General features: G+C 36.6%; 4 protein-coding genes across 8 annotated transcripts; 2 read left to right on the forward strand and 2 right to left on the reverse strand.

The window, feature by feature from the left end:
- Positions 1 to 628: 628 nt before the first annotated feature.
- On the reverse strand, positions 629 to 4,292 carry LOC117620087 (probable isoaspartyl peptidase/L-asparaginase 3). 3 transcript variants are annotated; one of them, XM_034350185.1, is made up of 7 exons: positions 4,101 to 4,292; positions 3,657 to 3,828; positions 2,957 to 3,021; positions 2,447 to 2,839; positions 2,316 to 2,374; positions 1,860 to 1,964; positions 629 to 1,144 (listed from the first exon to the last, which is right to left on the reverse strand). In XM_034350185.1, exons 1-7 carry the CDS (start codon positions 4,194 to 4,196, stop codon positions 925 to 927), a joined length of 1,110 nt encoding a protein of 369 aa, XP_034206076.1. In that variant the 5' UTR covers positions 4,197 to 4,292; the 3' UTR covers positions 629 to 924. The 3 variants fall into 3 exon arrangements, with proteins under 3 accessions (XP_034206076.1, XP_034206077.1, XP_034206078.1); XM_034350186.1 differs by lacking the exon at positions 4,101 to 4,292 and having other exon boundaries at positions 2,447 to 2,850; positions 3,657 to 3,708; XM_034350187.1 differs by lacking the exons at positions 3,657 to 3,828; positions 4,101 to 4,292 and having other exon boundaries at positions 2,447 to 2,850; positions 2,953 to 3,011.
- A 621-nt stretch (positions 4,293 to 4,913) lies between these two features.
- Positions 4,914 to 6,125, forward strand: LOC117618419. Its single transcript, XM_034347988.1, has one exon. The coding sequence runs from the start codon at positions 4,914 to 4,916 to the stop codon at positions 6,123 to 6,125; it is 1,212 nt and encodes a 403-aa protein (XP_034203879.1).
- A 625-nt stretch (positions 6,126 to 6,750) lies between these two features.
- Positions 6,751 to 7,947, forward strand: LOC117618420 (transcription factor DUO1-like). Its single transcript, XM_034347989.1, has 3 exons — positions 6,751 to 6,938; positions 7,147 to 7,384; positions 7,462 to 7,947. The coding sequence occupies exons 1-3, from the start codon at positions 6,751 to 6,753 to the stop codon at positions 7,945 to 7,947; spliced, it is 912 nt and encodes a 303-aa protein (XP_034203880.1).
- Positions 7,948 to 8,049: 102 nt separating this feature from the next.
- LOC117617676 (uncharacterized Rho GTPase-activating protein At5g61530) lies at positions 8,050 to 12,240 on the reverse strand. Of its 3 annotated transcripts, none has more exons than XM_034347156.1 (10): positions 11,967 to 12,240; positions 11,298 to 11,391; positions 10,941 to 11,203; positions 10,614 to 10,676; positions 10,507 to 10,525; positions 10,157 to 10,255; positions 9,989 to 10,066; positions 9,697 to 9,869; positions 9,337 to 9,499; positions 8,050 to 8,676 (listed from the first exon to the last, which is right to left on the reverse strand). In XM_034347156.1, exons 2-10 carry the CDS (start codon positions 11,356 to 11,358, stop codon positions 8,537 to 8,539), a joined length of 1,059 nt encoding a protein of 352 aa, XP_034203047.1. In that variant the 5' UTR covers positions 11,359 to 11,391; positions 11,967 to 12,240; the 3' UTR covers positions 8,050 to 8,536. The 3 variants fall into 3 exon arrangements, with proteins under 3 accessions (XP_034203047.1, XP_034203046.1, XP_034203048.1); XM_034347155.1 differs by having other exon boundaries at positions 9,625 to 9,869; positions 11,967 to 12,236; XM_034347157.1 differs by lacking the exon at positions 11,298 to 11,391 and having other exon boundaries at positions 9,625 to 9,869; positions 11,967 to 12,235.
- Positions 12,241 to 12,570: the final 330 nt, after the last annotated feature.

Consider the following 12,570-nt stretch of genomic DNA (forward strand, 5'->3'; position numbering starts at 1 on the left):
TCATGGCTAAGCTCACTAAAAAAATAATAATAATAATCATGGCTAAGTTTGTTTGTTTGTTTGTTTTTTTTTTTTATAACTAAATCATGGCTAGCTGAATGCCAATTATTTCCTCATGGTACATTTTCAAATGTACTTTGTCATTTTTATCATTTTCTAATGTTAAGGAGAACTATTCTTTGCTTTTACGTAATTGTATCCAATTGTTTTTTTTTTCTTTTTCTAATTTTCTGTTCCATGTATGCCGACTAGTTAATTCAACATATTAAGATAAATGCTATTCATAAAATAAATATAAAAATAAGTATTTAAAAGCCTATAAAACTCTATGACAAAAGTGTATGTAAGTTTGTCACTTAACTTTATAAAGTATGTAAAATTTATTAAGAGTTTGTCATTTCTAGGAAAGTCACTCACTTAGAAAAAGTCTTTATAAGTTAGAATTGGATACACTCCCATAATGTTTTTCTAGGGTTTTTTTTTTTTTTTTTTTGGTTGCCAATTTTCTTTCTGGTTTGATGCCAAAAATCTAGTAATAAAAAATAAAATTCATGAAAAGAAATCAAATAATAAAAGGTTTTAAAAATTGGAATTGCAAGTTGAACGGAAGGAGGTGAGGTCAATGAGATAATCAAATCGTTGACCTTCATAGCAACGACATGTCGTTATTTACAAGGAAAGGAGAGATTGTAGTCTGTTTAGGTAATGTCCTGCTAAGACTCATTCAACAGAAAAACAGCCACAAAGTCCTCAGATATAAAAGTCTCCTCACAAGTTCAACAAAAGTTAATCAAAAGATGTTCTCATTTTGACGATAAGTTGAACCTCTCATCTAAGATTACACAGTTCAAAAAAAATATAATTCATTCACTACAAAAACTCTGGTGGAGAAAAGCATTGCAATGATGACAGACAGTTGCTTTGTCAGGGCACCACGGTGTAAACCTTTACATCATCCATTTCCGGGCTTCTTACTGAGTACTGAAACGTCCATCCATGGCAAGCACCAGCATGCACGCCCTTCTTATTGATGGCAAACACAGCTCCTACAAAATCAGGGAATTTTCTCGCAATTCGTGATATTGCATCCTTCGCGGCAAGATTAGGTTCCATCCCCAATCTCATACTCTCCACAACTTGATAACTGCGGTTCAATCATTTAAAGTACATAGCTAGATTCATTAAATGGAAGTGACAGACTCAATAGAGGTGCATCTACATAAGTTTGACAAGGAATCTATTTCAAGCATGGCCGCCAGCCAGAAGAAAATTTAGGACTAAATGCACAAGGGAAAGTACAAAACAAAGCCTCCTTACACATACACAACATATTCATTAGAGGTAAATGAACCTGCATGGGAACTACCCAAGTAGTTTTCAAACCAAGTAAACCAGAACTAAAAATGTGATGGTTCAGATTGGCTTGCTATGTTCGTAACTAAATCCTCCGTGCCAGCTTACAATGCTTAACAAGCCTCCTACAGGTATGTTTTGTTTAAGAAGAGTATTTACTTTATGTTTAGGACAAATTATAACACTGGATTGACTACAACCTGTTCTGCAGATTAGAGTTTCACCCTGACCCCATAATGACTAATGCTATGAGAATATGCAAGTCTATTGCCCATGATTCATCAAAATCTTAAAGGAAAAATTCTGAACATAAATAATTGTTGATTTCATTAGGAGGAAAGCCTAATCATCTAAAATACTAGGATTTGCTGACCCAAATTGACATCCTTTAGCAATATTCCAACGCTTCAGCCATTAAAGGAATGTTTGCTCCACAAGAAAAGAACCCAACTAGGACCAAGACAAAAATTAACCAATAATTTAGTAAAATATATTTTTTCCATTACCATGGAAGGAAACGCATCATGATGTCACCATCTCCAGTTGCACCACAAGCACCAACTTCGTCATCAGCATATGCAGAAGATCCTGCAATTGGTCCATCACCCACCCTGCAGTCAAGAAAGCAATGCCTCTAGTAAATTGAAACTACGGATGGGGTGATAAATTTCTCATTTCATCATTATTTGATTATTTTTTATGGGACTAATTCCTTCATAATTAATAGCAACAAATAGAGATGGATGAGAAGCTCACCCAATGTTGTCGAACAGCTTTATGACTTTGTTTGTACAGTATTTTACAAAAGCATAACCAATTTTCGCAAACAAGTACAAACGGTACTAGCAAATAAATTTTTTATTAGAAAAGAACAGGGATTCAGCTAAGCAAAAACTGAGTTTTAACTTTTAACAATAAGACTAGAATAGTATCAACTAGTAGTATGCCTGAGTACAATTTACCTCCCTGGGATCTTAAATGTGGCTCCATTTGTTGAGGTACCAACAGCGATGTTCCCCATCTAGACCAAGAAAAGAAGGTAATTAGTGAAATCAAAGCATTTAAAGGAACCTTGCTAAGGTTATCAACTTACTTTATCAAAAACTGCCATTGATATGGTGTCATGGTTGTGACGACCAACATGAGATGATCTTGATTTAATATTTTCCATCAGAGTGGTTTTGGAACATGTCCCATGAGAAGAGCCCAGGAAGTCCTTTGCATGATAAGGGCCACACCTATCTACAGGTACAACATCTTTCCAAAAATTAGGCTGGCAGTGGTTTTCTTTCCATTTGGTCCACTTATCCATAGACTCCGATGAACTAAGGTTTGTTGGTCCTGGAAGACCCATAGAAATAGCAAAAGCTGCGGCTTGCTCTCCGACAAGCAAAGTGTGTTCGGTATATTGCATCACTAACCTAGCAGCTTTGATTCCATCCTTTATATACCTCATGGCAGCAACAGCTCCAACCTCCATTGTCACCTATGCATGTCCTTAGCAAACACATAATAGATAGTGATTTTTAGAGTAAGCAATAGAAAATGGTGTAGTAACAAGAAAAATAATTGCGACAAAAGGAAAAATGCAAATACTACCTACCCCATCCATGACCAGAGCATCGATTGTAGTTTCTCCGTTCTCATCTGGACTTCCACCAGGCCCAACTGTCCCAATAATAGCACATATTATAATTTCTTAAAGTAATTATCAATCCCATCAACATGCTTAGCAGTATTCCATTTGAGAAATCACAAAATCAGTTACATAATTGAAGAGAAGTTTTTAGTATGCTAAGAAAACAAAACTTACTTATGTTCGGTTATGATTTAATTTTTAAGAATTCACTCGATACTATAGACACATTCTAATATGATTTAAAGCTCCATTTTCATAAGAAGTGACATTGAAATAAGCTACATGATAGTATTGTTGTCAGTGAGATAATATTCATCCTGGTTTTCCAAGCACATCCAAGATAATAAAAATTAAACCGGGGTTTTTAGCTCATTAATTAGTAGCTAACATGAACTTCACAATAAAGTAGAGACGCAACAAGTTCTCTGTCGCCTTCATCTTCTATATCATGAGTTTTAGACAGACAAACAATTCTCTCCCTCTCTCCTCCCTCCCTCCCTGTATGATGCTGATGCACATAAATAATTAACCCAATGAAGCAGATAAAGTATCAAAAATCAGCATTTATAACTAAATACTGAAAATAATCAAATAATGCACCAATTCCTAACAACAGTTTTCTTCCATGAATAACTCAACCAAATCTAAGAATTCAGGCACCCACCTGTACCATCACATCTGAGTTCCTCGCAAGCTGAACAACCGTCAACAACGGCATCCACCGCAGAGAACCCATTATCAACAACCCTCCAAGCTGCTCTCACAGCCTCTAAGAATGGCCATGTGCTCACCACCACAGGGTATTGCCCGGAATTCGAAGCTTCGTGTCCCATGACCTATTAACCCATTCAAAATTTGATCTTCAACTAATAATTCTACCCAATCAAATGTGCAATGAAAGAACCAAAATAGAAGTGTTTGATTTCTGAGAAATTGCAATCTTGGACTTTTCCTCTGTTTTCTTAGCAATAAGATATGAAATAATCGAACTGGGTTAATAAGAAAAACTTAAAAGCAGATATCTTCGACTTTTCCTCTGTTTTCTTAGCAATCAAACAAGGAGAAATTGTAAAAGATAGTGTGATCAAATCAAATATGATTAAATTACCATGAAGAGTAATGCAAATGTAAGGAGAAAGATAGATGCGGAGTTCAGATTGGTGGCAGCCATCGAGGGGGGCAGCAAAGAGTGAAGGTCTTTCATCTTTCAAAAGCTCAGCTGCTGCTCTGTTATCTGTGCTGGGCCTTGAAAGAAGAACGAGTTTGACTTGCAGGTGATTCGGCTTGTCCCCTTGAAGGTGGGTCAACTCAATTATGACTCGCTCAGTTAAATGTGCTTCGAGTGAGAATTACTTTGGCTTGGGCTTGGGCCATCTTTCAAACCCAAATAAATATTTTTGGGTCTTTTTAAACCCAAAAAATTTCATTTTTTTTGTGCATAACCCATTCGAACAGGAAACCTCTACTTCCAATAAAAAAAAGAAGAAAGATATAATTATATGAATCAGATTGTCGTAGAAAGTTTTCTATTTCTTGAGTAGGTTTCCTAATTCTTCTTCTTCTTCTTTCTTTTCTTTTTTTTTTTTTTTTTTCTTCCCTTGTGTTGAAAGGTTTCCTGATTCGAATGGGTTTGGGTTATATGAATGTTGTATACTTATATATAAAGGCCATCATAGGGTGTCTTCCATCCATAGTGTGCAAAAAATTGTAAGGGATATTAGTGAAGATAGAGAAAGAGAAGTACGGATATAGAGGCTATTGTTCTTCTATCTCCCGTGTTCATAGGTGCGTGATTTTTATTAAAACAATCCATCTTCATCTGGTAACATAAATTTAACAAATACTTTGAATTCCTCACAGTTTTCCTTGTGCTGACAATTTGTAAATTTATTGCATGCATGCAGGTTTTTGAATATTAGCTATGGAAATTTCCGAAGATATACTTCAATATGTTTTCTCATGGTTACCAGCAAAACCTATTTATAGATTCAAAGCTGTCTGCAAATCTTCTTCTGAATTCTCAACAAACAAGTTATTTGCGTGGACCCAAGCTCGTAACTTGCAAGTCAAGGATGACTCAGGGTTCTTTCTTCAACCTAGTCTCTCCACCGGGTTCAAGCATCGTGACAAAGTAGAATATCACTCACTACCTGGTGAACAACTCTTCTCAGGTGTGCCCCAAAAATCTCTTCAGTCTCTCCAAAACACCGGATCAAAGGTCTTGGCATCAAGTAATGGCTTGATACTTTGTCAAAACACCAAAACCCCAGATGATCGTAACTTATTTCTTTGCAATCCCACAACACAAACTTGGCGAACCATTCCAACCCCACAAGATTTAGGAGGAGTAAATTGGCCCAAAGGAGTTGTGCTTGAGTGCAACATTAACAATCCAATTTCAGACCCTGATCATCAAGACTATATGCTACTAATCATTCATCCACCAAGAGATTGGTTACCCCACTATGAGTGCAAAATTTACTCGCCAAAAGAGGGCGGATGGAAGGAAAAAAAAATTCATAAATTCGGTCCTAGAACACTTCATCTTGATATGCCTGTTTATCACAATGGCGCTGTCCATTTTGTTTCAGATTGTAGGGATCCATCGGTGCGCAGAGGAAGTGTATACTATAGGCCATATATTGTGGCATATGATATTAACAATGATATCACAAGAAAACTAAGACTGCCTAATGATGCAAGGAAGGGGTCGGATGGTACTGTACACAATAGCAAATTGGGGATTTTCAAGTGGGGAAGTAGGAAAAGTTCATCTGAGTCAATCTGTTTGGTAAGGCTGAAGAAGTATGTGTTCACTGCATGGGTTTTGAGAGACTACGATTCGGTTTCATGGATTCGGATTATGAAAATTAGGGTTAGAGCAATGGGGTTGATGGAGCCTAACCCTAATTATATTGCAGGGTTTACAGTCATGAATGGGAAGACTTTGCTATTTGCAACTAGAAAGAAAGTCTATAGTTATAATATGATTGGTCGAAGTCAACAGATTGAACAAGTTTGTGAGCATCAGTGTCAGTGTCAATATGATAATTATTGGAACGTTTGTTTCACCTCCTATTCTAACACCCTTCATCCACTTGGAATTGGTGCTGCAACATTGCCCGACATCTAGAAAGCTTTCCCATGATTATTGTTTGTTTGTTTGTAGGGTTTTTTTAAGGATGGGGTTATGAGATTTTTTGTTTTCTTTGTCGAAGGGATATTCTATATTGCTTTGATTTTATTTCGCGATCAAATACAATATTGGTGATTGATGATATTATCAAAAGATATAACGGGGATAGAAACGTAATTTTATCTCTATTTTGAGCAAAGAAGAAAAGGCGGGGTTGTGGGTGTTGCCACTAACCGTCCAAACTGCCACTTTCCTGATAGTGGCATAAAAGTTCCAGTGTTTCTCATTTACAATTAGAGGATCAATTAACAAGGGGATCATTAAATCAGGCTCCTCTAATTTCATCATCTTTGAGCCTTGACGGTCCCACTCAATCCTAATCCTAATAAAGTTGATCATCTAACGGCTGACTTTAATTCATTTGTAACACTAGCATCCATGAGATGAGCCATGCAAACCCAAGTATATATGCTGCACATCAAAAACTCAAATTCAAAATATCCTTCTCAATAATTTCATTTTTGATAGAAACCCAAATGAATTTTCGTAAGAAAATCGATGGAAAAGTATATGTTATGGAGAATTTGGAGTGAAGAAAATTACTGATCAAACTTCGTTAAAAATGGAGAGGACAAATGCATACGTTAAGAAAGGGCCATGGACTGCTGAAGAAGATGAGGTACTGATAAGTCATGTGAATAAATGTGGTCCAAGAGATTGGAGCTCCATTCGATCCAAGGGCCTTTTGCCACGAACTGGAAAATCATGTCGTCTCAGATGGGTTAACAAGCTTAGACCCAACTTGAAGACGTAAGCCCTCATAATTTATATTAGCAAACACTAATTGTTTATTTATGTGTTTACATGCAACATGCAGTTTTGGTTTCTATTTTATTTTAGCATGTTTTCTTTGTTGGTTCTTGTTGGGTTTTGGACAATTTTTTGTTGTTGTGTTTCTGTAACATTCCCGCTTAAGATTGATGCTAACGATACAAAAAATGTGAACTTTACTACAAAGTGGAAGCAAGTTTTCAGCAGAGGAAGAGAGGATGGTGATACAACTGCAAGCACAATTCGGGAACAAGTGGGCAAAAATCGCAACGTATTTGCCAGGGAGAACAGACAATGATGTGAAAAATTTCTGGAGCACGAGGCGGAAGCGGTTCGAGAGGATTTTGCAGAAATCAACATCACTACAGTCCCAGAACAACAAAGGAAAGAGCCCTCTTGTCCGTCATGAATTACCAGAGGTTAAGGTAGTAATTAATGTTGTCAAACTTCCTAGACAGAATGTTTATCGAGTGTGTTCCATTTACAATTTTTTGATTTTCAGGTTCCTCCTGATCCATGCAGTTCTGCTATTGAGGAGGGCACATCATGCTGCAACTATGAAACCCACAATTGCTTTTCAAATTCTCAAGAGTTCAGAATGGTGCCCCTGCCAGATTTGGTAAAACCAAACCTGCAAAATGTGGAAGCAGAGCAGCCAATACTTGAGGCCACGCCCCTTAATATGACCTCGCCGATTGATTCCCCACCACACTACTCTCTGTCTCAGCTCCCTCAGCCCCAACTGGACCTTCCATTTTTGTCAGAATGCAAGGAACTTGACCAAGACCCTATGGCTCCCGACTCGTTGGACATGTTTGGGCAGGAGGTTACTGAATGTGAAAGTGGCCAGAAGTTCTTTAAGGAGAATGCTGCAAGTACCAAGCTAGGAGAAGTAAAAGGCCTTTCGATCCCCAACATTGTTTTCGATGATTTCCCACCGGAGATGCTTGATTATCTTGAAACACTTACAAGCTCGTCGGAGTTATAAGTTCTTGGGAGCTTGTCTTGTGTAACTACTATTTGGTATGTTGGTGACTCTGCTTTAAGAAAGGGAGCTACTGCTGATTTACTGGGACACAAATACCCAACAGACATGCAGATCCTTTTTCTTCAATAAATATATATATTTTTTAATTGTTGAATATCCGAAAAAGGTTGCTTCTTTGTACAATATGCTAGTCGAATAAAGACCTAGTCTGTACTGCCAGCTAAAACCACCGTAAACTCAGTATAAACTGATATTATTAAGAAATTTACATACTCCAATGGTGATGCACTAACACCTCCTAAAGTAAAAAATAAAGCAAAAACCAATCACAAGTCCAATTTGTATTAAATCCAAGCTTTTAACAGCTGCACACTAAGCACACAATAGCCTCTCCCCTAGCAAGCAATTCATGGTTGACCGTACTCCAAATAGAAATAAAGTTTGAACCTTCTCAGGGTTGGAAAAGATCATAACATCTTCTACTTTGTAATCGTCATCTCAACCAGATCTGATTTCATTCTGGAAACATTAACAGTTGGACTGTCCAACTCAATTATCCCATGCTGTATGAGGAAATAAGCAATTTGTGTCATCTCCAGATTGTTTCGTTTGCATCTGTGAAAATGGCATTGTGATGTCCCATGAGGCACTGGACAACCTCAATAGCGCCGAAGTCAATGGGCACACCATCATCCAAGGGAATGGAATCATCTACAGCATCGTCTTCATCTGAATCCACAATAAAGATGTAAAGCAAAGGAACAAAGAAAGAAAAAAAAAGAATAACTACTTTCAAAAAAACCAACAATATAAAACCTATTTGTTTCCTATAATTTGTCTAACACAGGAATAATTTGCTAATGAAAAAACAAATAGTGCTATTTTCTTTCTTTCTACAATTCAGTTCTTCTTCAAACAATCAGCCCATGTATTTTGACCTACTGATAGGATTTACACATTCATATGGTTAGAGGGAGTAATAGAAAACTTTATATGTAACTTTAAACTTTATATGTAACTTTAGCTTTAGGCTTTTCTTTTTTCAATAAAACTTTGGCATTGTTGAACTTCAACTAAAAAGAACGAATAAATATGACTACTTTCATCAGTCAAATGTAGAAACAACAAAGATCTCACTGTTCCATTTCTTCGCCTCTCACATATAACATTTGAAAAAGTGTAGTTAAAAGACGTCAAAGGCATCAAATTTCAGCATAAGTATATTGAGATTCATTCCAATGTATTTAGTTCTCATCCTACAAGTGTTATAAGTATGCATTATGCATAAACTGCTCCTATTCGAAACAATATACATTGCAATATTTCTATCATCTCTGCATTTGAATGGAGTCCAATTGAATCTTGTATTTATGAGAATGAACCACTCACCAGAAAGCATGTCCCAAGCACTATAAGTTGGCTCTGGATCCAAGTTCTTCTTGGAAGGACCTTTTGATGGTTCAGTCCAATATTTCCTATATAGGTCTGGTGTCCTGCCCTTCTGCCAAATTAGAACAGGGGCCATCTCCATTGCAAGGCTTTGGGTGTCCATCTGTATAAAGTTATCAACTATTTAGCATGCTCATCAAATATCTGGCTATGAATAACCAATCCATGTCTATAACACAGAGAGAGAGAGAGAGAGAGAGAGAGAGAGTGTGTGTGTGTGTTTCCTGCCTTGTTAAGAACCGACTTCTGGCTAACGCGGAGCAGTAGTGCAGTAATAAATTCTAGGGTTGTGTAGTTTACGGTTGGAAGCCTCCTCAGCATGTTTCTCATCGCATGTATGCTGGAACGAGCACCTTTGATCTCATTATAAAGCTCAAATGTGGTTAGTGGCTCGGGAAGGGTAGCTAGGTAACATTTGATTAGAGCTGCTACGTCAATTGGATTTATTCCCTCTGGTAATGATGCATTTGAATCTGATAGATGCAATATTACAGCATTAGATTAATGTTGTCCAAATTGAACAATTCAGAAAACTTTGTTCAAAAGACAGAAATAAAAAGAAAACACAAACACACACAGATACGTCAGATACCTTGGTTGTACAGTGAAACCAATTGTTGAATGACTTTTTTATCACCCTCCCCTTTAAATAGGTATGGTGTGTTTAGTCCTAGAAGCCACAAACAATCAAGTACAAGTTAATCGTGCCTGAAATTAACATATACAGATCAGAGAAGTGTAGGTTCTTAGATTGCAGTACCTGATAATATGAGATAATCTGCACATTTGACCAAAATATGAGGAATGGGCCTGCTAGATTGTTGCCGTTGCACAGTAACTTCAATTGGAACTCCAAAAACTGAAAATAAACGTTTAAATTAGTGCAAATAAAAATTAAACTTACAATCACTATCCATTCCAGGATTAAAAGCGACCACCATCCTAGTATACAGAGCTTGATCATTAACGCACAAACCATACGGAGATGTAGAGGATCCACATTTTCACCATTCTTCAAACAATGGGAACTAATGAAGTTTATGATTATACAAAATCCACCTTACAGCTATGCATATGTATAAAGTCTAGAAGGAACCCCGTGTGACTTACCATCAGTGCTTGCAACACCCTGAAAATGAAAAAACAAGAATAAGAATTTTTAAATGTCTATAGGAAAAGAAGAAAAGAAAGGTAACAATTTTCTCAAAATTACAAACCTTCTGCCATCTTTCAATGTCACTCAAAATAGTTTTGCTCTTTTGGGCAGTCTTCTTTGCCACCTGAAAGAAAAGTCACCATTTCAAGTGTTTCAGTTATCATCTCAACTTCAGAATCATGCCTATTTTATGGATGATGCAAGCTCATATTGTCAAGCTCTAGACAAAATCCAAATCAGCATTTACAGAAGTAAGAATTTATTGTCAAAACCATTCAACATTAGCATGAGATGTTGTAGGTTTTAACTTTCATAATAACTGGAAATCTGTACAAGCCTTAAGTTGGATATGAATCAATTTCACCTATTAAAGTTCTAGCAAATCTACCTCTTCAACTTTTATCTTCCCAACAGAAACCTTGTCTTTTGTCTCTGATAAGCCCTTCCTAAACAATGTCCCAGTCGTAGCAGCAGCAGTTATAAGGCGTTCCTGCACAGCATGTCTTGTCGATGGTTGCTGAAGAAGCGCCCACCGACTTTTGAACATTGACCCTACACGTCCTGCCATATCAGTTACATTAACTTTTGCATCCTTAGTGACCTCTTCAACAAATGTTCCAGCAGATTGTCCAGCTTCTTTAAGCTTCACCCCTTCATTAAGACTTAGCTATAGTTAAACAACAATTTTTATTTATAAAAAAAAAAAAAAAGAGTAAACAAGAGAAACTGTGTAATCAAAAAGTACCCGAGGTAGAAAAGAAACCACTAGCCTTCTCTTGCCACCGGGGTGACGTTGCAGAAGGCATTGAAGCAGTTGAACTAACCAGAATTAAATTAGCCTGTTTTAAAGGAAAAGCAGTACAAAAAAATGTCAAAGAAGGCTGAAAACTACTATTTTGTGGAGGTTCTGCTAATTTAGGGGGAAAAAAAAATTACAATAAGCTCAGCATGTTTTCTCACTTCGGTTACAAAAAAAATAAGGAAAGGAACCAGCTTTGGATGCTAAGGAAATGAAAGAAGATCAAACCGCCTCCCAAAAAAAAAAAAAAAAAAACAATCAAGGTCTTTCTCTTCTTGTTACTAAAAAGAAAAAATTTTAAGCTCAACTAAGTCAATCAGCTTCAATCAATTATATTTCATTGTCACCGGATAAAGATTTAGGTCCTCTTTCTTTTGGTAAATAGATTTAATTCCTCTTTCAACAACAGTCCAATTCTCAAACCCTACTTCCTTTTGGATACAAATACAAATAGCCCAAATCAATATCAATCGCAGCCTGATCAAACATGGAACTAGACAAAAAGAAACGAACAGTACTAATACCGTAATACTTGACGAAAAGTTAGTTTCCAATATTCAAAGACAAACGAAACCTAATTTTAAACTAATAACGATTTCATAAAAAAAGGGTTACCTCTTTTGAGATAGCTGATCAAGGAAGCTGGAAACGAAAGGCAAAACAAGCTGAAACATGAAAACTGAAATTAAAAAATAAAAATCCCTTTTTAAAAAAGAGATACAGACTGCAGAGAGAGAGAGAGAGAGAGTGAGAGTCATCCAATTTAGGAAATTCAAAATAAGGCGCTTCTCTGCGATTGGCTGGGGTGTCAGTCGGGTAAACCCGCCAATAGTGTCCCGCCACGTCGGCGCTCACTTGAGAAAACGCGGACCAGGATTCTGGAGGGTATTTCAACTGAACATAACCGTTGTGTGCGTAGACTGAGATTAACATTTTTCTTTTGTTTATAGTAGACTGCAGTGACAGTGTCCCGATCATTGTTTTATTTTTATTTTTATTTTTATTTTTATTTTCATGAAACGGTTGTTGCTGTGCCTATTTTGAAGGTCCCACGTTTTGACATTTTGTGTTTTATTGGGTCTCCTACTTGCAAATATAAAATCAAAGGAACCAAATCTTTTAATATTATCAAGTCGTGATTGAATGTGTTATCTTATGGATGTGACATAAATTTACAAAATTCAACTACGTGATCAGCCAAAAAAAAGATAATTTTACT

The sequence above is a fragment of the Prunus dulcis genome, chromosome 2 (assembly GCF_902201215.1).
Source record: "Prunus dulcis chromosome 2, ALMONDv2, whole genome shotgun sequence".
NCBI lineage: Eukaryota > Viridiplantae > Streptophyta > Magnoliopsida > Rosales > Rosaceae > Prunus > Prunus dulcis.

Bases quoted from the DNA above. Each gene is read 5' to 3' on its own strand.
- LOC117620087 (XM_034350185.1), bottom strand. From the start codon at position 4,196: ATGAAAGACCTTCACTCTTTGCTGCCCCCCTCGATGGCTGCCACCAAT. The intron at 2,375-2,446 runs GTAAGTTGATAA...TTCTTGGTCTAG, and splicing joins CAATGGCAGTTTTTGATAAA to ATGGGGAACATCGCTGTTGG. The intron at 1,145-1,859 runs GTAATGGAAAAA...ATTGAACCGCAG, and splicing joins ATGATGCGTTTCCTTCCATG to TTATCAAGTTGTGGAGAGTA.
- LOC117618419 (XM_034347988.1), top strand. From the start codon at position 4,914: ATGGAAATTTCCGAAGATATACTTCAATATGTTTTCTCATGGTTACCA.
- LOC117618420 (XM_034347989.1), top strand. From the start codon at position 6,751: ATGGAGAGGACAAATGCATACGTTAAGAAAGGGCCATGGACTGCTGAA. The intron at 6,939-7,146 runs GTAAGCCCTCAT...TTTACTACAAAG, and splicing joins CTTAGACCCAACTTGAAGAC to TGGAAGCAAGTTTTCAGCAG. The intron at 7,385-7,461 runs GTAGTAATTAAT...TTTGATTTTCAG, and splicing joins ATGAATTACCAGAGGTTAAG to GTTCCTCCTGATCCATGCAG.
- LOC117617676 (XM_034347155.1), bottom strand. From the start codon at position 11,358: ATGCCTTCTGCAACGTCACCCCGGTGGCAAGAGAAGGCTAGTGGTTTC. The intron at 10,067-10,156 runs GTACTGCAATCT...TGTGGCTTCTAG, and splicing joins AGATTATCTCATATTATCAG to GACTAAACACACCATACCTA. The intron at 9,500-9,624 runs GCAGGAAACACA...AACTTTATACAG, and splicing joins AGAAGTCGGTTCTTAACAAG to ATGGACACCCAAAGCCTTGC.